Here is a 22,032-nt window from a genome sequence, read left to right as displayed (position 1 = left end):
TTGTTCAACCCAAAACATTTTTTCTATGTTGTTTTCATTTAGTTTGCAAGTGATTGTTACCTTTTCTTTTTAAAAACAAATCTAACTCCAGTTAGAAATAAAATGGTGGAATCTCCATCCTTAGAGGTTTTTAAGGCCCAGCTTGACAAAGCCCTGGCTGGGATGATTTAGTTGGGAATTGGTCCTGCTTTGAGCAGGGGATTGGACTAGATGACCTCCTGAGGTCTCTTCCAACCTTAATATTCTATGATTCCATGAAAACATTGTTTCAAAACACAAAGAATGTTTCATTTAAAAAAATGTTGAGATTAAATATTTTGACTTTGGGAAATTTTGTTTTCATTTTTTTTCCAGCTAAAACTGTCTCCTGAATTTGACCCAAATTCACAAATAGGTTTGGTGGACCTAAAACTGCATTTTTTTGGTGAATAAACTATTCATCTGAAAAATTTCACCCAGCTCAACTCCTGAGTCTGGACCAGTCAGTCAGAACAAAATAGAACAATACCATGCCAGTAACTGGTCCTCCATGTCCTCCAGACATGCACAGGAGTTAAGCAGAATGAATAGGAAAAGCATTACACATTTTTCAATTAAATACCCCAATGGGCAGGTGCCTACATTGTATCTGGCCCCCTAGGGGGCTGCGTCAGTAGAGAGCATGAAGACTGGATGAACCCTGGAGAGGGAATGGCTCTCTCCCTGCAGAAGCAGTCCCTCCAGCTCAGGCTTTGTGGAAGATTAGCAGGGCAGTGTGTGGTGCAAGAGTGGACTGACACCGCCCAGACTAGGCATGTCTCGTGGGGAGATGATTTCAGCCTCCTATCTAGGTCTGTTTGTCCAGCAACTTCACCAGCACTGGATTCAGCGTACCAAAAATATATAATTAAATTAATTGACAAGGGGCTGAGGGTCAGGATTGTCCCCCTGTGGAGAAACGTGGCCTGTGGCCAGAATAAGTAACATGCTGTATTTCTTTTCTCTGCCTCTTTGCATTGTGTGGGAACTATGCCAGTAATGTGAGTTGTCTTTCTCTATCTGACTGACAGGTTCCACCCTCTCCTCTGAGCGGTCCCCAAGGGGAGTTCTAGGCAATTAGTCACTGCCATACACTCAGGATCCTTTCACCAGTCCACAAGTATCAGCTCAAGTCTGCAATCTGCTTTGTCTTTGACTCCAAGAGATCCTTAGTATCCTGGCACAGGTCTATGCTTGCAGGGGGATGGGGGGAAGTCTGTGACACAGAGGCCCATTTTCTGGTTCACTACTCTGGATCATCAGCACTTGTCAGGCCTGACACATTCACTACACCTAATGCACTGTTGTCATAATCTGTATCTAAAAGGTAGCATATAAGCTACCACTGGAAAAATAACAACTCATTGATCATTAATGGTCTTACATAATGTATGTACCAGCTGTGTACAAAGCTATGAATATGTGCTAAAATTATGTACTTAAAATACATTTGCAAGCAGTGTATAATTCCGGTTTTCACTAAACAAAGGCAGGTGCATTTTCTTGTTAACAGGCACAGACAACAAAGGCACATTTGCATAAAAGACAAACAAAGCCACCAACCTAGCGAGGGAGATAGCCTCTTGCAAAGGTCTGAATCTCAAATGTTAAATAATTGAATCAAATGATTGAATAGAATATTACAGTATTATAAAAGTGTATCAAGTAAGACCTTTTCCGAAAGCTACCACCACACTGGTGATTAATATCATACTGCAACGTCTGTATTAATACTATAGGAGAAAATATGGACACTCAATGATATTATGCTTTAAAGTCTGTGACCAAACACAGGGAGAAACAGATTTTCTCCCAGACAGAAGGGAAGGCAATTAGCTACCTGTCTCAAAGGAAATTAAGCAAGATGTGACCAAAAACAATGAAAGCCCAATTTGCATATGAATCAGCAGGGGAATGGAAAGTCCATGGGAAAGGGAGAATAGCATGAGGTCATCCTGAATCTGAGGAAAAAACAGTGAGTTTGGGAAGATATAAGGAAAGAGAAGAAGCCATCTTGCCATTCATCACTAGATACACAAAGGCCAGAGCTCTTGCAAGCTGAGAAAGACGGGTCCTTCAGCCAAAGGGGTTGAAGTCTCTGGGAATGGAAGAATTATGAGTAAACTACTTTGAACAAAGATTGAAAATTGCTGAAATTAGGTCTTAGCCTTTAGAAAGTGTATTTTTATTTTTATTTGCTTGTAGCCATCTCTACCTTTATTTATTTACATAGCATAAGAGAGAAGATCCTCTCCTGGCAAAGTAACAAGAAACAAAGAAACCAATGGTCATCTTTCACGATGGGGAGAGGTTCATGGTGAGGGTCCCACAAAGATCTGAACTGGGCCAGTGTCATTCAGTGTCTTCATCAGCAATTAGGAAAAGGGTGTGGATGGATTGATGGCAAAGTTTGCAGACAATACAAAATCACTCAAGACAGTTAAGCTGACTGTGAAGAGTTACAAAGGAATCTCACAAAACTGAGTGACTGGGCAAAAAAAAAATTACAGATGAAATGTAATGTTGATAAGTGCAAAGTAATGCACATTGGGAAACATAATGCCAACTATACACACAGAATGATGGGATCTATATTAGTTGTTACCACTCAAGAACGAGATCTCAGTGTCATCATGGAGCATTTTCTGAAAACATTTGCTCAGTGTATGGTAGCAATCAAAAAAGCAGGAGAGGAGGCAACTGGATGATCAGCCAACATTGTCACCCTCTGATGTCTGGGAGGGACCAAGAAGTGAATGTGTGCGTTTTTCTGCACACAAAAGCAACAATACTCTGTTATCTTTCTTTGTGAAGTTAAGGCAGTTTGGAGTTTTCACATGACTTAGCATGTCAGGGTAAACACAGGTTCCCCCATCACCTTTAGCTTCAGAGAAGTCATGGACCAGTGCTTAGCGCTCCAGCCTGGGCTGTAGGATAGCTGGGTTCAAATCCACCTCTGCTACAAACATCCTGTATGACCCAAGAAAAGTCACCTTTGTGCCTCAGTTTCCCATCAGAAATGCTGTTTTAGAATAGTGCTTCCCTGCCATACAGGAGGGCAGTGTGGCTGATGCTCGCATACTGCAGTGATGGGGGCCACATAAGAACCTTATATAGAACGGCTAATTCACTTGAAAACTGCAAACTGCCTTGTTTTCATTAGGATTTCACCCCTCTTCCTAGTGAAGATTCACCCTCACTATTGACTCTCAGAATTTGAGACTAGAGCAATAAATGATTGTGTAACACGTGCTTGTGCAAACTTGAATTTCATGCACGGTAGCATATAAACATAGTCAGAACCCTTCCCACACATACTTTCCACAAATAAACAACACCACATCCTCTCCCTTTAAAACTATTACAACATTGCAGCCTGCTCCTCTGGCCTCCCCCTGCCATCCCAGCCACAGGCTCTTTTGCCTTCCAACAAAACAATCCAACCTGAGGCCTAAATTCTGTTTTCTTGCAGAGACCTAAATTCTGTTTTCCATTTCTGTCCTGGATGTTCATGTCCCCACCAAAGACCTCTCTCCAAACCCAGGTTCAAACCCCTGACTCAGATAGGAACAGCAACAATATCATTTTGCATTTATTCAGGAAGCCAGAGATGTCTTTTCCAGATGCATTATGTACATCATTTCAAGCAATCATCTTGAATTCATTCAGCGGCAAGTGATACCCTTCTCCAACCTAAATCTTAGTTACTTTTTCTCCCCCAGAACCTCAACATATCCTGGTTTCAGGCTGATCTTGTGTTATTCCAAAGCCAGCAAATATTGGAAATCTAATAGGAAAGCAAATATTTGACAGATTTCCCATTCAAAATTCCAGACCAAATAAGCTTCTAAATTTCCTACTTATCCAAACCACTACTACCCATGGTTCCAGACCACCCACATGTTACCCATTGCTAACCAGGATAGGGTGCGAATGACCAGTAGCATAGAGATGTCACAGAAAGAAATTCACATTTGGATTCACACATCTGGAGGCAAAGCCAGAGTCATGAAAGATTTAGTGAAGGAGGAAACTGAAACCTAATGTGGATGCCTGGGAATACAGGAAGTGCTTGGATCTCCCTTCAACTGAGCCTCAGCAAATAATAAAGACATTGGTATCCAAGGAAAGTTGGGTTTTGTTTTCCGTGCAGACAAATTAAGGTACCTTGATTTGCCTCATTCCAAACATTGTGAGATAGACACGAAACTAGAATCTGTGCTTTGCAGGGCATGTTCGGTATAGCCAGACTTTGATACTTAGACCTCCCACAAAATGTCCAGGGTTGACTATAATGTTAGTTACAGTAGGAACATTACAGTTACTGTGTGCATGAATAAGCGTCAACTTTCTATTATGAATTTGCAACCGATGTACCACTTACTCAGAAAGAATATTCACTGACAAGTAAGAATGTCCGGACTATTGTGTGATTCAGCATTTTGATTTATTTACTTATTTTTAATGATAATGTTTCTTTACATCTTTTTCTGTAAGTGGGGAATAACTTGCTGATATACAGAATGTGGTAAGTGAACGAGACTTTCTTTTTAGTCACACTAACCTGAACAAAATACAGAGATTAGTTTTATAATTAAAAAATGCAACTATTAATATATACAGAAGAACAGGCAAGACTGCATTACAATGCACAGGAGCTGCTTATCTCAAAATTACTGAGATTAAAAATTACAGTGATAAAAACCAAACTGGGTGACAATTGAAAAGGATCTGTATTGTACTGTGTAAATGCAGAAATACTGTGTTTTCTCCAGCATATTTCAACTGCAATTACACAACAAGACCTGGATTGTGTGAAATATTAAAGTGTACCTGCATGTTGTAGTATTGGGAGGTAAATGCACAAGTATCACTACAGTGTTATTAGTAAGAAGTCAGTGAAGGTGTAGCAGAAGAGCTTCAAACTCAAACTAAAAAACACAATCAAAGTTTCACAGATTTCAAATGGCAGAAAATACCCCTATCCCTAGATGAAATTATATAGTTTTATTAGAAACATGTCCACACCATAGGGGTGCACATACATGTAACACCCAGGAAGCCATATGCACACAGCCATCACAATCCCATGCACAAATCCTTTACTACAAATACGTAACGTGAGCATTAAAGAAACCCCAAAGTGCAAAGATAGGAGTGATGTGAGGAGCCTACCACCTAACCATCAGCCTGCGCAGAACCCCACCAGGGTATAGAAAGGTCTCCCTTGAGTAGCCTCTTGCATCAGTAGATAAACAGATCCTACAAAGAAAGGGAAATGTCCTGGAACTCTGGATTCCCATAGCCCAAAACCCAGGAACAATGAAAGCGGCTTGCCTCTAAGCTCTGGGGTCAAGCACTGCCAAGCAGAGCACGAAACCTCTGATGCTGCCCTGGGCAGGAGGAAGCCCCCTTGCAGGTGATAGATCGCCACTGTTCTGCAGCACAGCACCTATGCAAAGGAACTTAGCGCTGGGGTGAGGTCACAGGGTCCTTCTGGGAAAAATTCTTGGGGAAAAAAGTATTGGGAGATGGGGTGGGGGAAGGTTTGCAGAGGGCAGCAGGGCAGGTGGTTAGTTCAGATTGATCAGCAACATTAAGACAACTAAATGGACACTGAACCAATCCTGTCATTAGCCCCACCTCCCACTATGAAACTGGATTGTACCTGTGCTAACCCCATCCCATGGCACACGAGTTGTGCCGATAGAATTTTCTTTGCGCTCCTACATCTACTAGGGCAGGTGGAGACAATCACACATGGATTTAGACCTCACAAGGTTTTTACAGGTGATTCTACAATTCCCCAAACCTGCCACCCATCCTAACACAGCTTTTTGGAAAGTGAAGCAGTGACCCTGGTGTGGGTGTTGGGAGGGGATCTTGTTCCTGTTTCTCAGGGATAGTCTACACTAGAAGCAGTACACTGGCACAGCTGCACTGCATCTGGTGAAGAGCTCTCCCATCAGCATAATAAATCCACCTCTGTGAGAGGCAGTTGCTATGTCGGCGGGAGAAGCTCTCCCACCGCATAGATCGGTGTAACTTACGTCGCTCAGGGGGTGGTTTATTCACACTCCTGAGCCACGTAAGTTATACCAAAGCAGGTGGTAGCGGAGACCTGGCCTTAAAGAGAATAGCTTTGCCAGTGCAAACGATGCTGCAGGATAAATGCAGAGATTGCAGGGCTTGGCTGGCCCCATATACATGGTTTCATCCTTCCTCAGCGACAACCTGCGCAGGCTACATTGGCGCAGATTTCACATATATCCATGTCTTGGACAGCCAAGTCTGTTCAGGAAGAAAAGAGAATATTTCAGTGATTTCTGTAGGGGAATTGAGCAAGCACATCAGGGGACATGGAGACTCCTCCTCACTGCTGCTTTAGGAGCTTTAATAGTCACCTGAACAAAATAACAAGGAAAACTGCACCTTGTAAAGTCTTAGCTGAAGAGCAACATCTTTTACCAATGCACTGTGGAAAAATAGCGCACAGGAGATAGGTATTCAGTGACTGAACCAAGAACACTCGGTAGCACAGAACTGCGCTGTTCAGAACCTAGATTCATCAATCTATCAAATTTAAAGCCAGAAGGGACTATAAGATCATCTAGCCTGACCTCCTGGATATCCCAGGCCATTACATTTCACCCAGTTATCCCTCTATTGAGCCCACTAATTTGTGTTTCACTAAAGCATCTTCCAGAAAACCTCCAGACTCAATTTGAAGCCACCAAGAGATGGAGAATCTACTACCTCCCTTGGTGCTTTGTTCCTGTGGTTAATCAACCCTGATGTTGAACATTTTGCCTTATTTCTAATTTGAATGTATCTGTTTTTAGCTTCCAGCCCTCAATTCTCGTTCTGCCTTTCTCTGCTAGACGAAAGAGCCCTGTAGCACGTGGCACTTGAGTTAACAGCTAGATTGTTTTCATATGTCAGAGTCTGGATTTGGTGACATTCAGGGTACACATCTTTCCTTTGGACTGAGGGACTCTAGTCCGGATGGTGCTTATCTGGGAAGGGCAGCTGTCTTGAGCTAGTGAGTTGTAGTGTTTGATATTTTTTTCCGGCAGTGCTCAGAGAGCAAATAAAAGTCAGTGACAGATGTTATAGGGTTTCATGCAGGAATCACTGGGCAAATTTGCTATGCAAGAGGTCAGACTAGATCAGGGGCATCCAACGTACAGCCTATAGGCTGTACATGCCCACCAGAGCATTTCTTAAGGCCTGCAGCCTGTTTCAACACAATACTAACGGCCGATTCATTGGCATTTTATTGTCATGTTGACATTGTTTTCGTTTACGCAAGTGTGTAAATAGGTTGGTTCTAATTGTACAGAATTGTCTATCTAAATACATATGAAACAAGCTGAATGCAAAATAGAAATCAGTACAGATGACTTTAAATCTGATTAATGATCTATAGAATCTGCTTGGCCCACACAGAGTTGTGCTTAGGTTTACGTGGCCCTCTCGTGTAATAAGATTGGGCACGACTGAACTAGATCATCACAATGGGCCCTTCTGGCTTTACACTCAGCTAAGCTGTAGCAAGAACAGTTACTCCGGGGGAGCTACCCCATAGTCGCTTCAGCTTGACCTAGGTAACTCCTGCATCAGCAGGTGTCATACAGAAATCTCTGTGCTAGCTAGCGACGACCTCAACAACTACTGCAGTCGCTACAGGCAATTTTTCATGACTGCCAGCTGCGGAAAGCTCACGGGTACACTAGCCCTAGCTGTTTATCAGCTGCCCTAGTAGCAGGCTGAGAGCCTAGGGGGACCAGTGCAGTTCTGTGGCTGCCTCTTTTGAACATTTGAGATTGAAGGGTCTCAGCTTGTGAGTATACGCTACGTACTCAGCCTGTTAAAAATGATGGGTGCATCTTCCCTTTGACATACGAGCTTGAATTCTTTGGGCAGCTCTGCGTTGGCACACACAGAAATGAAACTTGTCCTAGCCATCATCCGAGGACTGGCTCTGGCATCCGCATCCAAGAATCCCTTCAGCTTCTTCACAGCCTCGAGCGGGAATGAGAATTCCCCCTCCTGTTTGGAGAGAACCAAAGCAATATGTCAGGCAAGAGTCATTACAAAGATCCCGCTCGCTGCACCAGAAGCCAGTGATGCCATACACGGGCACAATGGTACATTCCAGGGGGAAAGGATGGTGCTCACTGTTGAGTGATTTTGGAACTGTGGGGGGAAGGGGGGGCTGTTGGTATACAGTGAGTGCTAATCTAATTGTCAATTCTTCAGTACAGAGACCTTTGAGGTCACCTCACCATGTGACCAGGCTGGCCAATCAGTTAGACAGAGGCTTTTCTACCCATCTTACTGAACAGCAGCAGCTGCATGCATACTGCACTTATCCCTGACAGACCCTCCAGCTAAAAGTCTCATCTACACTGGAGGGTGCATAGAGAATGTAGAACGTAACCACTCCATGAGGAGGATCCCTGTCCTTTGCTATGGTCCAAAAAGAGTGGTGTATATTTATGTAAAAGCTGGCCCAGCCCCGCGGTGGTCACTACTGTTTCTACTGGGCTTGGGGCCAGCATCAGATGATGCTCAGCAGATAGGCAACACTGTGTATTTAAAGTCCAACAGGAGAGAGGTGGGTGTGTAAACGGGAATAGACTAGGTGGAGGAGCCAGGCTTATAGGAGCAGAGCTTGACTCATAGCCCCCTTCCTTTCCCACCAAGCAGAATGTCTGTTCCCGGGCTCCGGAGCTGCCAGATTTTATAATGAAAATTGAAATATTTATTTGCAAATGATTTCTGTTTACAGTCCACAGATGCCATATGCCTTACAAAGCATCTTTTATGCATCTCTACAATGTGCCATCGAGATCTGTGCCATATGGCAGGTACTTTGTTTACCCTACACAGCCGTGAAAAGCACATTGCAAAGTCACATGAATGTCAGTCACCATCTTGCCAAAGATGCGTTGTTGGTCATGTGGCTTCTAGGACATATGGAACGAAAGCAGGCCGAGGGATTTCACAGCCCAACAGTCTCTGTGGGGTTTTTGCCTTGAGAAATCAGTCTGAACCTGGGGAAGCTGACCTGGCCCAAGTGAAAGGACTAGAATCCTGTTCACAAGTGAATTGCACGAGCATTCTGGTCTCACGAGTGGCAGGATGAAGCCAAGCTCGATGAATATCAACACAGGACTTAAAAAATACAAACGTACTTAATATTCTGTACAGCCCTGGGTAACAGCCCTTCCCACGGAGCTGGGCTCAAAGTGCAAGGAACTGGACTTCTAGAGCTGATCATCCTACACCCATGCGTGAGTGTGTGCATGTGTGCAGGTGGCCACTCTTGGAAACACATTTGGTGTGTTACTGGCAGTAGAATAATGAAAGAGAACCAGAGGCAAACAGCACATTAAAGATACTAGAAAAGGCAACAAGAGTTTTTCCAGTTAGATGTGGCTTTATGGTGTATAAAAAAAAGCCATTGCTGCAGCCGCAAGGCAGATGGGAAGTTGGAGATTTTTTTCCTTTCACAGAAAAGCATCTGTTCCCACCCACAGTCGTTGAGCTCAGGAACAGCTTGGGAGAAAAGGAAGAAGCGACCTCATAATCAGCAGCACCCTGCCCCAGAAGGGGAAATGAAGAGAAAGCAAAGCTGAGATACTGTAGAATAGTTCCTGGCAAACCATGGAGAGTTGATGAACAGCTGACGATACCACACACCTTGGCATTCCAGTGAAGTTAGTGAAATGGCAATGAAATTCAGTGATCGCAGGCTCCTACGAGGGTCTGAGCACAGACTGAATTCTTTCTCTCTCTCGTTCTCGGTCTCTCTTGCACACATGCCCAGCCCCCTTTGGGTCACATTTGCAAAATAACACAGCACCCAACCACTTCCTTTTGTTCCCAAAGCCCCCAAGAGTGGGTGCTGAGCACTTCTGATAATCTGGCCTCATTCACCATCCTCCTTTTGATTTAATAGCCTTTGGGTCCATTTTTTATTCCCTATGTGACATAGCTGCAGGCTCCGTCACTTAAATTAGTTGATTATTTGCAGGGGGAACTTCTGCCCAGAAGCAGATTAGCCAGGTGGGCCAGAAATAACATAGCCCCTTCTGTGAAATAGATGTCCCTAATCACTATGTCTGGAGCTGCCTGGCAGCCACTGGGCACACACTTGGCACTTATAGTCCAGAACATCTCTCACTGGAGGAGTTCAAAACATTTCTGCAAACAATCAAGTCTCACAAACCTCAGAAGTAATTATAAATACAAAGCCCATTACACAGATGGATAAATCGAGGTACGGAGCAATGAAGTCACACACCTTGCCTGTGGCCAGGTGAGGATTAGAACCTACGAGGCCACTTTATGATCTCCTGTTCTAACCCTGCTCCCTTGCATCACAGTCACTCCTTGCTGAATCTGTAACAATCAAAGGACAGCGGTCTGAGAGCCCTTGATCTCACCTGGACATAGACAGGCTGGGAGCTGTGCACCAGTATCAGAAGCACAGCAGTTACTGGGAAAGTGACGCCTTTCATGGCACCTGCAGGTACTACGCCCTTTCCTTCTCAGGCTACGTCTTCTGTCTTGATTTGAGTGCGTCAGTCTCCTTTTCCCCTGTCTCTCTGGCTCCTTTTCTCTCTCCTCCGTGCTCCTTTGGATTCTGAGTACTCAGTTCCTCTAGCAGGCAGGCCTGTTCCTCCCCAAAGGGAAAGGAAGCTTTATAAAACCTTCATACACCATTGACTTGGTCATTCATTAATCCAACCATTGACTGAGCAAATTTATTGCCATCTAATAACCACTGAAGTGGCTAATAGTTAACTACTTATCAACAGAGCAGGCCGGCCCCATCCTTGCAGGTCCCAATGTTTATGAGTCTCTTCAGGCTTGGGAAAGCGGATATAACACAAGGAACCATAAAATTCCAGCCCTTACCTGCCTGATCCCACACACTGTCTGAAACCACGGTCCCCCCATGTGGTGTGTCCTTAATTTCTCGCCAGCGCATGTGTCCGCAGTGTTTTGAGAATGAAAGGGGATTGGAAAGAGATAAGAGGCATTTGGCCCCCTTGAAGCAACTGCTTGTCACTTGGCTGCCTCCTGGAACTCCAGTGAGTAAGGAATGCAGTGAGGGATCTGGGAGAGTTGAATGTGCTCAGGACGTGAGGTATCTGCTGTGTGCAGATCTGTGAGTTTCTCTCACTGCTGCTCTCTGAAGCACCTTACTAGAGTGCTCCCATATGCATGGTACAGCCCAGCCCCAGAGCAGCTCCCAGTCAGTGGGAAAGAAACAGTGCACAAGGAATGCAAAGGGATTGTGCAGGAATTGCTCATGGTCCTTAACAATGACACAGGTCTTGGCAAGACTCCTTCCACCCTGTAGCCAGCCAGCAGGAGCTCCAGCTGCAGATAGACAACCCACATGAGCCCCACAAAGTGAGCAACCCCATCGGGAATCTGCACCTGGTTCCTGTTGGGAGAGAGATCACCATGGGCCCTTCCTGAAACGAAAGGTAAAGTCCCCTGAACGGCTACACCAAAATGGCCAGTCCACATCAATCACACAATATTGCTATGGCCCCAGGCCCCCATGGATTCTGTCCAAACACAGCACAAAAGGACAGACCCTGCCCCAAGGAGCCGACCGTCGGAGTATGAGCCTAGAGACAATAGGTGAACACAGCCAGATTGACAGGGGAAGGACAAGGAGACAGTGCTGGTCGGCATGGTGGCCAGTGGTCCCAGCACATTAGTAGCCTAGCCACTGCTGAGCTTTTGCGTAGGCTTCCGGACACAGGAGCATTTTGTGGCGGGCTCTGAAGGAAGCCAATGAGCTCGTTTGGCGGGTGCTTGTGGGGAGCACACACACACACCCCAGGTGCCTGAGGGGCAGCCTGGGAGAAGGCACAAAGAAGTTTGTTTGAAGATGTAATAAGTGGACGATGGAGGCTGGTATCATGGGCCAGTCATAGGCAGGAGGCGGACTTGTGACACTGAAAGAGAGGGGACAGGTAGGGCGGGAACCGACAGGGGAGCAGGATCAGAATTAGGTCTTACTCCCTGTGATGTTATGAGTGTAATATAATATCTCACTGAAAGGTGACAGGGCCAGAAAGAGTTAATTAACTCACCTCACCTACTGACCTGACCCATGGGTGAACCTTAAGAACTGGTTAGAAAGATATGGAAATGAACAGAGCTTTGAAATGCAAGTCTGCATTGTTAGAGGTAGAAGGGGAGATGTTTGCTCAGGTCTTGGGATGCCAGCAAACAAGTCTTGTCTATTGCTATAGTTTTAATTCAAAGATCAAAAAAGGAATATTAGCATTTAAGATGATACTTGAGTGAAATAATATTATTGTCTATGTGTCTCTTTGAAGGTTGTGGTAACCTGTATCTGAACTGTTTAATGAATAAATTACTCTGTGCTAATTGCCAGGATGTTTGAGAGAAGGAGTTAAGCCTATTGTTTTCTCAGGCCAAAAGGCTGCTGGAAGTGTATAAGAAGCCTGGGACACGATCCTTCTTCATCTCAGATCTGCTTTGGGTTTCAAGAAGGGGAAACCTTAAGCCACAAGGATTGAGATCCCCAGTCACTGACTGGAGTCACCCTGAATATGGACATTGGATTATAACCTATGGACTATTTCTAAAAGGACTTTTGGCAACTACAAGCTCGCCTCTGCTATGCATCTGAACCTCAAGAATTGAACTCAAGTCTGTATGTGTATTGATCTTTTAACCAACACTCTCTCTCTTTCCTTTTCTAATAAATTTTAGCTTGGTTAATAAGAATTGGCTGTAGCGTGTATTGTGGGTAAGATCTAAGTTGTAATTGGACCTGGGTATGTGGCTGATCCTTTGGGATTGGAAGAACCTTTTCTTTTATATGATGAAGTAAGATTTTTAGGAATCATCATCATATCTGACAGGTGTGTCTGGATGGAGGCCCGAGGCTGGGCACTTTAAGGGAACTGCATGGTTTGGACTTCTAAGTGACCAGTGAGGCTGGTCACTTAGAAGCTGTTTTGTGCTGGCTTGGTAAATCTAAGTATTGGAATAACCACCAGCGTTTGGAGTTTGTCTGCCCCGTTTTGTTTGCAGTTCACCCTGATTGAGTGACCTCAGCTGGCTCCGATGGGCAGCACCGTCACACTCCCCACCCCCAAACTTCAGCTCTTCCCATATCTAATCAACCCCCCACCTCTGTCCCAACCCACCCCACACCACTGTCTATGTCCATAAAGTGTGGGCAAGGGACCTCTTTCCCTTTCTGAGCTTCCGAAACTATCTCCCTTACCATAAAATAACCCCTTCATCCTCTCCTACCAGCAACCTTCCCTCAATACTCCCTGCCCCACTGCCCTAGACCCTCCTCCCCCTTCCCAGGGCTCCCTGCCCCGCTCCTCCAGACCCTCCTTCCCCTCCCCCTCCCAAGGGCTCCCTGACCTGCTCCCCCAGACCCGCCTCCCCTCCCCTGGGCTCCCTGCCCCCTTCTCCCAGCCCCTATTCTGCCCCCAGCAGTCCCTGCTTTGGGATATTCTGAAGGGGTCCAACAAGCTGTTGGTGTGCGCTGAGCCCCTGGACTGACTCCTGGACTCCCCACAGCCCCTCATGCTCAGGTCTCCCCTGAACTTCAGGGCACAGCTGAACACACCCACAGTCTGGAGGCCCAGGGGACACACTGCCCCGGGAGCCACAGGAGATCCTCAGCTTTCTTGGAGCCTGGCAGAGGGAGGGAGTCTGTGGAAACCAGTAAGGAGGACCAGCAATTCCACAGGGGTCACCAAATGGAGGGGGGCTTGGAAGTATCCTGGGGGCTCACGCCCAAGAAAGAGGCAGTTGGGTGAAGGATGGAAGGCAGATGTGGGGACGTCTTTGTTCAGAAAAGCCTCCCTTTCTTGGGGGGGAGGAGGGGCAGTACGGTGTCTGAGCCTACCCCCAGGCCAGAGTTCAGCTTCCCAGGAACACTCGGTGTCTACAGGGAGCCTTGCCCTTGGCCAATGGGCAGCGGAGGGGATGTGTGTGCACTCATCCTGCTCCCAGCCCTCAGCTAGTGACATTTACTGCTCAGATGGAAAGGGAAATGAAACCATCAAGGGACGGAGATTTGCATTAAATGGTGGTGGATGGTGCTGAGGAATTCCCAAAGGACTCAGGGGTAGGGTGACCAGGCAGCAAGTGTGAAAAATCGGGATGGGGGTGGGGGGTAATAGGAGCCTATATAAGAAAAAGACCCAAAAATCGGGACTGTCCCTATAAAATTGGGACACCTGGTCACCCTACTCAGGAGTTTGGGGCCCTCTAGAGATTTGTGGGGTGTTAATGTCTATGATGGCACTGGAATGCCCAAGCAAGAGGCAGGGTGGGTGTGGATCACTTCTCAGGGCCGTCCCTGGCCTACAGCTGCCTGGGACGCAGACACTGACGTGCCCTATGCTAGTGAGAGAAAACCTTCCTCTCGTGAGGGACCTGGCAAACATCCACAACCAGGCCCTGACATAAGCTGTCTGAGGATCTCGCTGTGCTTTACAAATGTGAAAGGACTGGCTCTGTGACCTCTCTGGGTGGTATATCACGGTCATTAGCTTCATTTTGCCTCAGAGGAAACAAAGGCACTGGGCAGCAATGGCGCTTGCCTGAATTCACACAACAAATCTGCGCAGACCTATGACCGGACCCCAGCTCTTGGCTCCTAGGCCTGTGCTTTAACCACAAGGCCATTCTCCCTCCACTGAGGGCTGCTGCCCGCATAGTACCAGTCTCATCTGCCTTTGGGAGCATCTCTGCAAGGTGCAGCGGGGCTTGGCAAAGTAGTGAGACGGGTGTTTCTTTCTGGCTGCACTTCTCCTTAGCCAGCTGCAAGGAGGAAGGGATGCTAATGTTAACCCCTTGCCTCATGAACAGACCATGTCAGCCACCCTTTGCTGCTGCTGTTTACAAGGCTGCCATGTGAAGTGAGGAGGGAGGGGGGCACAGATGCAAGGAAAAGGGGAGGATTGCTTGGAAAAGGCCCAGTCTGTATCCAGGTAGCCCACAAATACCCAGAGTAACACTGCAATGGCACCTAAGTGATTTAGGGGCTTAAGTTTCATTTTCAGATGTGACTTAGGCACTTCGGGAGGCAGAATTTCAAACATATTTAGGTGCCTAAAGATGCAGAAGACACATGAAGTGTGGATCCAAAATGAGAACTGAGCAAACCAGAGGAACCTTTTCCCTCACACCCATTCATTTAACTTCAGAAGGAAGCTGACATTGCAGCTCGAGTCACATGATCAGTTGACCAAAAATGAAACAAAGGGTAATTGGCTACACTACAGAAAAAGACCCGCAGCTGCAAGTCTCAGAGGCTGGGTCAACTGACTCACTCGAGTCATTCCCAGTGTGTCCGGTCTCTCATCTCCCCCTTGCTGTGTTCCCTAGATCAGCTGCACCTTGTCCGCTTTCCCACCCACTTCTCTGCTCCCTAGCCTACCTCAGCGCCCAATTTGCTCACGGCGTACTTCTGTTCTCCAGCTGGCCCCCCGACTGCAGCATTGGAGCAGTTCCCACACTTGCTCCTCTCCCGCTGCAGGTTGCTCTGTAGCTAAGACACAGACCTACAGGCCACACCCATCTTTCCTTTGTCCCTCTCACGTGCCTCTCCAAAGCTCAGATCAAGACTTCAGCATTACAGAACATGGAGATATAGCAACAGCTGGATCATTTTCATGAGCCCTACCCTTCAGGGGCTTCATGAGAGTAGCAAACTCTGGCCAACAACAACACACGACATCATCAATGCTAATTAACGCTTAGTACTTCTCTAGTGCACATGCAGCTGCCTGTGATGCGAGAAGGAATATCAGGCACTTTTCAGGCCTCTTATCCCAATTTTCCTTTGTATGGAGCTGGAAGAGAGATGCTCTCAGGTCTCAGAAACAGCAGGTGGGGCCAGCTATCTGGCTTCTCCTTGCAGCTTTCTGTTGAGAGGCCTGGGGGTGGCTGTGTACCACACAGCCCAATTCAGAGCTGCTTTAGGAGACGGTGAGTCAGATTGGCTGTCTGCATTGAATCAACCGTGCCATGGTTTGCTGCACCAGCGCATGCCCTGAGGATTTAATTGCTCTGAAATATCTCATCCAGCTGAGTGTGGATTAGTTTTGGACCCAGTATTCTGTTCAAGAGTCTCCATTTCAATCCTGACGTTGCTAATCCCTGGGACTCCTCCCTGGTAAGTCATTCACCCCAGGTCCTGCCAAAAAAGATGGTTTCTCATGTGGAATCATACAGACAACAGTCCATCCGTGGCTCCTCGAGGAGGATGCATTGCATTACTTAGCCCAGGCAACAGCCTGAGGAGGTTCCTGGCCCTCGTCACGGAGCCAGTTTGATCAAGCAATATTGGTCTGAACTAGACCATGCTTTGCTTACCAAGCCAGCCTGACCACGGCTACGGGGAAGGCTCTATCTGGAGCCAAACTTCACCACTCTGGCCCATCACCAATAATGGTTAAAAGGGGAATCCTCAAGTGCTTTCCAGACACTGGCCTGAACTCTGCTCTCCCTTACACACAGGCAACCCTTTCTGACATCATTTGGAGCCACATCTCTGGGGTGGAACACTGTCTAACAAAGCATGATTTTGGGAGGGGAAGCCAAGGGTTAATTCTGGCACTTCAGGGGGAAGGTGAAGGCAGAGTAACGTCCACTGAGGTGAGCTTTCGAGCTTATATGGAGCTGAAGACCTGAAGAATTGGTAACGGATGACCAAAAATGTATAGCTGGAAAGTGTGTCTCTCTCACCAGCAGAAGTTGGTCTAATGAGAGAGACTATCTCACTCACGTTGTGCTTTTTAAAGCGGGATGGGTAAGACTAGCTCAAGTTTTTTCAAAGCTGCAAGGCTGCTCCCTGGTAGACAGAGGAAAGTCCTGCGAGGTACCAGAGCCCCAGTGTTCTGACTGACTCATGATGGTGAGCGTAAGGAAACGCCTAACTCGTGAGCAGGTTCTTTAAGGGGGGGGGGGGGAAGAGATCTATAAAACGTGGACTCCTCCATTGTGAATCCCTGTGAAGCAGCTGTCTTAAAACAGATCTTTAAACTGAATTCCCTTTCGTTTACTGAGCTGGGGGTGGAAAAGCTCTTTAGAGCCATCCCGTGTTCTCCAACACACAATACAGGTCTGCACAAGAGACTATCGTATCACAAAGCTCACTGAGCACCTCTCCCTAGAGATAGCGTGAGAAGGATCCATGTATGTCATGATGTCCACTGAAGCTCCCACCTTCCCATAATCTACAGCACTACTTGATAATTCTGGGGATTTACTCATACTGATTATTTAAGGGAGACACGTTCTATTTACACTCCACTGTACATTTCAACGTTGGGGAGTCCTGCTTATAGACTTGCTCACCCCAGCCAAGAACAAGAAGTGCTCTCAGTTCTGCCCGGGAGGTGGGCTGGGTCACCACTCCCTGGGGGGATTGCCTTTCACTTTTGCTGAGGTTCAGGCATTTCCCCCAACTCCAAGGTGCTGGTCAAGATAAGGAAAGACAAGGTCAAGGTTATTCTAGTTGTTCAAGAAAAACATGGCTCCCTTATCTCACCCAGCTCACTGTTTGTCAACCAGTCACCCTCCAGACCATCCCCCATCTTCTCTCTCGGGATGGTAGTCAAATCCTTCATACCATCCTTGAGGCTCTTCAACTCACGGCACAGCTGATAGATAGCTCATAGGGTTAGAACAACTTGTTCTGAGGACATGAAGAGAGTGCTGTTACATAGTAGGAAGCAATCCACTTGTAATACCTATGTGCAAATGTGGACAAGATTCTTTAACCAGTGGGTGAGTTCTCTAACCAGCACACTCTGGGATATTCTAGGGTGGGGGGTATTCGGTCACTCCTGTTGACGCTGTTCCCTCATTGCTAAATACGGAAAGACTCGATGGACAGAGGGAGAGTGCAAGAAAGCAAGCAGGAGAATGACTTTGTAGCTTGGTAGGGAGCACGCCTGCTTGGGGAGGGGGTGAGATCTAGGATCCAATCCCCAGGGGCAGCTCCAGGCCCCAGCACGCCAAGCGCGTGCTTGGGGCGGCAAGTCGCGGGGGGCACTCTGCCGGCGCCGCAAAGGTGGCAGGCAGGCTGCCCTCGGCGGCTTGCCTGCGGAGGGTCCGCTGGTCCCGCGGCTTCGGCAGACCTCCCGCAGGTATGCCTGCGGAGGGTCCGCTGGTCCCACGGCTTCAGTGGATCTCGGGAAGTCGCAGGCCCAGCGGACCCCCCACAGGCAAGCCGCAGAAGGTAGCCTGCCTGCCATGCTTGGGGTGGCAGAATTCCTAGAGCCGCCCCTGCCAATCCCCCCACACCAATGACTTTCTTTAATTAGGAAGGAAGTTATCGTTCACGCCTCCCCCATCATTTTGTGTAAGCTCGTCTGTAGGGGCCCCATGTGATAGGCAAGCTCAGACCATGCTGACTGGATCAGGACCCGCAGGCAAGTCAAGCCCACAAATGCGTAACTTCCCCTAGTTCATGCATCGCTCTGGGGCTCAGGCTCTGGATGCCTGGTGTGGAGCTTAGAGTTAATGTCTAAAATGCCGAAGGCTTTTTGTGACTCTAGCCCCAAACGTCCTAGGCTATAAAGGACACAACATACAGTTTTGCAAGCAATTGATACAGACCAGTATTAGAGTCTAGTGGTTACACTGCAGAACAATCACTCAGAGTTCTTACTACTTATAATCATCCATTACCAATTCTTGAGTACTTCTCACACACTTAACACATTTCAAGTAACTTCTGAAATACAAGTTGCACTTTGTCAAATGTATTGCATTCATAGAACAGAATCCTTCAAGGGTCCCTACTTAATTGCTGGTGCCTTGTTTGAGGGGGACTATGCTAAAAAATGAAAAGCAGTTGTTTAAAAGTTATTTCTTTAGAGTTTCTCTTAGGCCAATTTACTTGGATTTTAAAAAAGAAACATGTGTTGCCCCTTCTGCCACCTAGTGGCAGCAGCAGCAAGGACTGGATTCAATACCAGTTCCTTCTTGTCCTACCTTCAGTGGACATGCAGAACAACTGAGCACCCTCCTCTTTATAGCAGCCTTTAATATATTAGAAGATTTATCAGGTTCCGCCTCAGTCTTCTTTTCTCAAGACTAAAGACGCCCAGTTTTGTTAACCTTTCCTCATAGGTCACATTTTCTAAACCTTTTATTATTTTTGTTGTTCTCCTCTGGACTCTGTCCAGTTTGTCCACATCTATCCTGAAATGTGGTGCCCAGAATTGGACACTATACTCCATCTGGGGCTTTGCCAGTGCTAAGTACAGTGGGACAATTGCCTCCTGTGTCTTACATACAACACGCCTGTTAATACACCCCAAAATCATATTTGCCTTTTTTGAAGCTGCGTCACATTGGCCACTCCTATTCAGTTTGTGATCCACTATAACCCCCAGATCCTTTTCAGCAATAATACCACCTAGATAGTTATTCCCCATTTTGTCTTGTTGAATTCAGAACAATTCTCCAATTTGTCAAAGTCATTTTGAATTTTAAACCTGTCCTCCAAAGTGGTTCACATCACCAGGTAAAAACATCTGTCCTCACCCACGCTTCCTTTCACCTAGATTTGGCAGTCCTACCCTCAGTTAGCAAGTAAGGTTAAATTTAGGATGGACCCCACTGTCAGGGCATGCTTAGTACAGTTCTGCTGCCTTTTTCCTGCACACATTCATTCATAAATGGGTTTGGTTCTTGGCCCAACATTTTTATCAATGACCTGACAAAGGAGTGGTGAATAATGAAGAGGGCAGGTTGTGGATACACAGCGATCTGGATTGCTTGGAAAACTGGGCACAAGCCAACAATATGCATTTTCATACAGCTAAGTGTAAATGTTTTCTTGACCAGAGACCTTTGTTACAGCTAACGGGACAACTTTGTATCACGAGTTTGAAGGCTTTCTGATGAATATTGGTACAGTACATTATAAATCTGCCATGTACCATCCCCAAGTAAATGGAATAGCAGAGAAACTGTACAGGACTCTGAAGAAGCATGTAGCTCACACACTGGGGGAACAAGATACACCATTCCCTATTGCACTAAGTCATACTTTATGTGATATTCATGAAATTATTGGAGAAACTCCATTCAATGAGCTCTTCAGCCAACCTATGAGAAAGGAACCAGGTTATAGGCAATCTGGTCTAGTGGTCACAGCCAGGCAGTCAGTCACAAGCCAAGGGCAGCCCCAAAGCAAGATATAATAATCATTAGAGCTGGGACACAGACCAGAGGTAGTTACCAGGCTGACATCAGGAGGCAAGCATCAGAGTCAGGCCAGTATGAGAAACTAGAGATCAAAAAGCAAGGTCTGCCATCACAGCAAGCCAGAAGCCTGCATAGTTACCTACAGAACTTCCTGGGTCACCCTCCTGGGTTAAATAGCAAGTGTGGGCCAATCAGAAGGCCCCAGGGTGCTGTTGTTCTGGATCCTTTGGGCAGTACTTTCTGTGTCACCTCATCTCCACAGTGCTCCCTGGATACAGTATTGCATGATCTTCTCATGGCAATGTAGGAACATTAGCTGCTCTAGGCTTCTCAGTTCTAGTCCCCTGCATCCTTAGATTGCTCCTCCACTTCAGGGCACCCGTTCTCTGGGTTAGTGCTGGGCCTGGTTTGATCAGCTAGTCTTGATGAAAACTTTTTACCAGGTGCGGGGCATAGACATAGGTAGCAAGTCCCCAGAAGCTCTCTTCAGAACCACAGCCCTCTCAGTCAGTGAGATAGTACAGTCTCCTGCTTGGCAGTTTAAAGTCAAGGATAGCATGGACTATGTATTCCTCACGCCCTTGGGCCTGGACTAGCAGGGGTGGCTGTTGGGACAGGTCAGGAAATAAGTCCTCAGTGTAAAAGCTTGAAGAGGGATACAAGGAAAACAGAATGTATCTTAATGGATCAAGGGTGCTGCAATTTGAAGGTGACAGGGTTGATTTGTTGACAAATTTGGAACGGTCCCAGAAATGGCTGGTGTAACTTTCAGGATGGCCAGTTTGTACCAAGGCGTTTGGCTGTAAGTCAGACCTTTTGGCCCACTGTGAGAGCTGAGTATTCCTGGCATTGATGGTCTGCGTACCACTTGTTGTCTCTTTTCATGTCTTTGAGACCGTACTTAAGCTCCTCCTGGATATGGTGAATTCGTTGGGTCCAGTCGGCCACTGCTGGGTTCGGGAAGGCTGCTAGCAAGGCTGGGTGGAACCCATAATTTACAATCAAAAGGGGATTCTGACCCCGTGGAGGCATGGTCAGCACTGTTGTATGAGAACTCAGCATAAGGCAGATGGGAGAATCCATTGTCTTCATGGTAGCACTGTAAGTATTGCTCTAGTACTTGGTTCACCCTCTCTGTCTGCCCGTCTGTCTAGGGGTGACGTGCAGAGGAGGTGAAAGCGCCAGTGTCCGGTAACTGGAGCGTTTCATGCCAAAAGCAAGACAAGCCGTGGACTTGAGTGATACGGTCTGGAAGAGAGATAACAAGCACCCCCAGGAGCTGAGCCATCGTTTCAACAGGGGCAAGATGGTCACTGGGGCTGAAGTGCACCATTTTAGTCAGTTGGTCTACAGGGTGGGCTGTGCTACCAGGATATGGCCAGCAGAGTAAGTGGAGCCTAGAGCTGTCAATCAAGGTGTCTGTTGTGTGACCTTTGTAGCTCTGCACATGCACAGAGGGGATTCCTGGACTCAGGTACGCAGGCCTCAGTATCTTGCTTATGGTGATGATTCATGTGAAAGACACCTGTTCGCCCAACAGCTCTTGCTTGGTGTAGAGGTGCAGACTCATCCCTGCGGCGCCTCCTGCTGGTGACTTCTGGAAATTAGCTTGTTCCAGCTCCAGAGCACCCTCTGCAGGCTGGTGATCCGCCTGTCCTCTGGCCCCATGTCCCTCCCAGACCAGTGCCCCTTTAACTGGGTGCTACCCCCAGCAGTACCCCCACAATTCTGGGTCTCCCTCTCCCAGGGGAACCC

The 22,032-nt window shown here is 46.9% G+C and overlaps 1 protein-coding gene across 1 annotated transcript; it reads right to left on the bottom strand.

Annotated features, from left to right (window-relative positions):
- Positions 1-6,235: 6,235 nt before the first annotated feature.
- Positions 6,236-10,547, bottom strand: LOC127038600 (guanylin-like). The gene is made up of 3 exons (XM_050931296.1): positions 10,473-10,547; positions 7,881-8,070; positions 6,236-6,309 (listed from the first exon to the last, which is right to left on the bottom strand). The coding sequence occupies exons 1-3, from the start codon at positions 10,545-10,547 to the stop codon at positions 6,242-6,244; spliced, it is 333 nt and encodes a 110-aa protein (XP_050787253.1). The 3' UTR covers positions 6,236-6,241.
- Positions 10,548-22,032: the final 11,485 nt, after the last annotated feature.

Source organism: Gopherus flavomarginatus, chromosome 21, assembly GCF_025201925.1.
Source record: "Gopherus flavomarginatus isolate rGopFla2 chromosome 21, rGopFla2.mat.asm, whole genome shotgun sequence".
NCBI lineage: Eukaryota > Metazoa > Chordata > Testudines > Testudinidae > Gopherus > Gopherus flavomarginatus.
The sequence above is the reverse complement of the archived record's forward strand: the minus strand, read 5'-3'. Positions and strand labels throughout refer to the sequence as shown.

Excerpts from the sequence above, each read along its gene's own strand:
- LOC127038600 (XM_050931296.1), bottom strand. The coding sequence starts at position 10,547 with ATGAAAGGCGTCACTTTCCCAGTAACTGCTGTGCTTCTGATACTGGTG. Across the intron at positions 8,071-10,472 it reads CCCAGCCTGTCTATGTCCAG|GAGGGGGAATTCTCATTCCC; the intron begins GTGAGATCAAGG and ends CTCTCCAAACAG. Across the intron at positions 6,310-7,880 it reads CATCATTTTTAACAGGCTGA|ACTTGGCTGTCCAAGACATG; the intron begins GTACGTAGCGTA and ends CTTCCTGAACAG.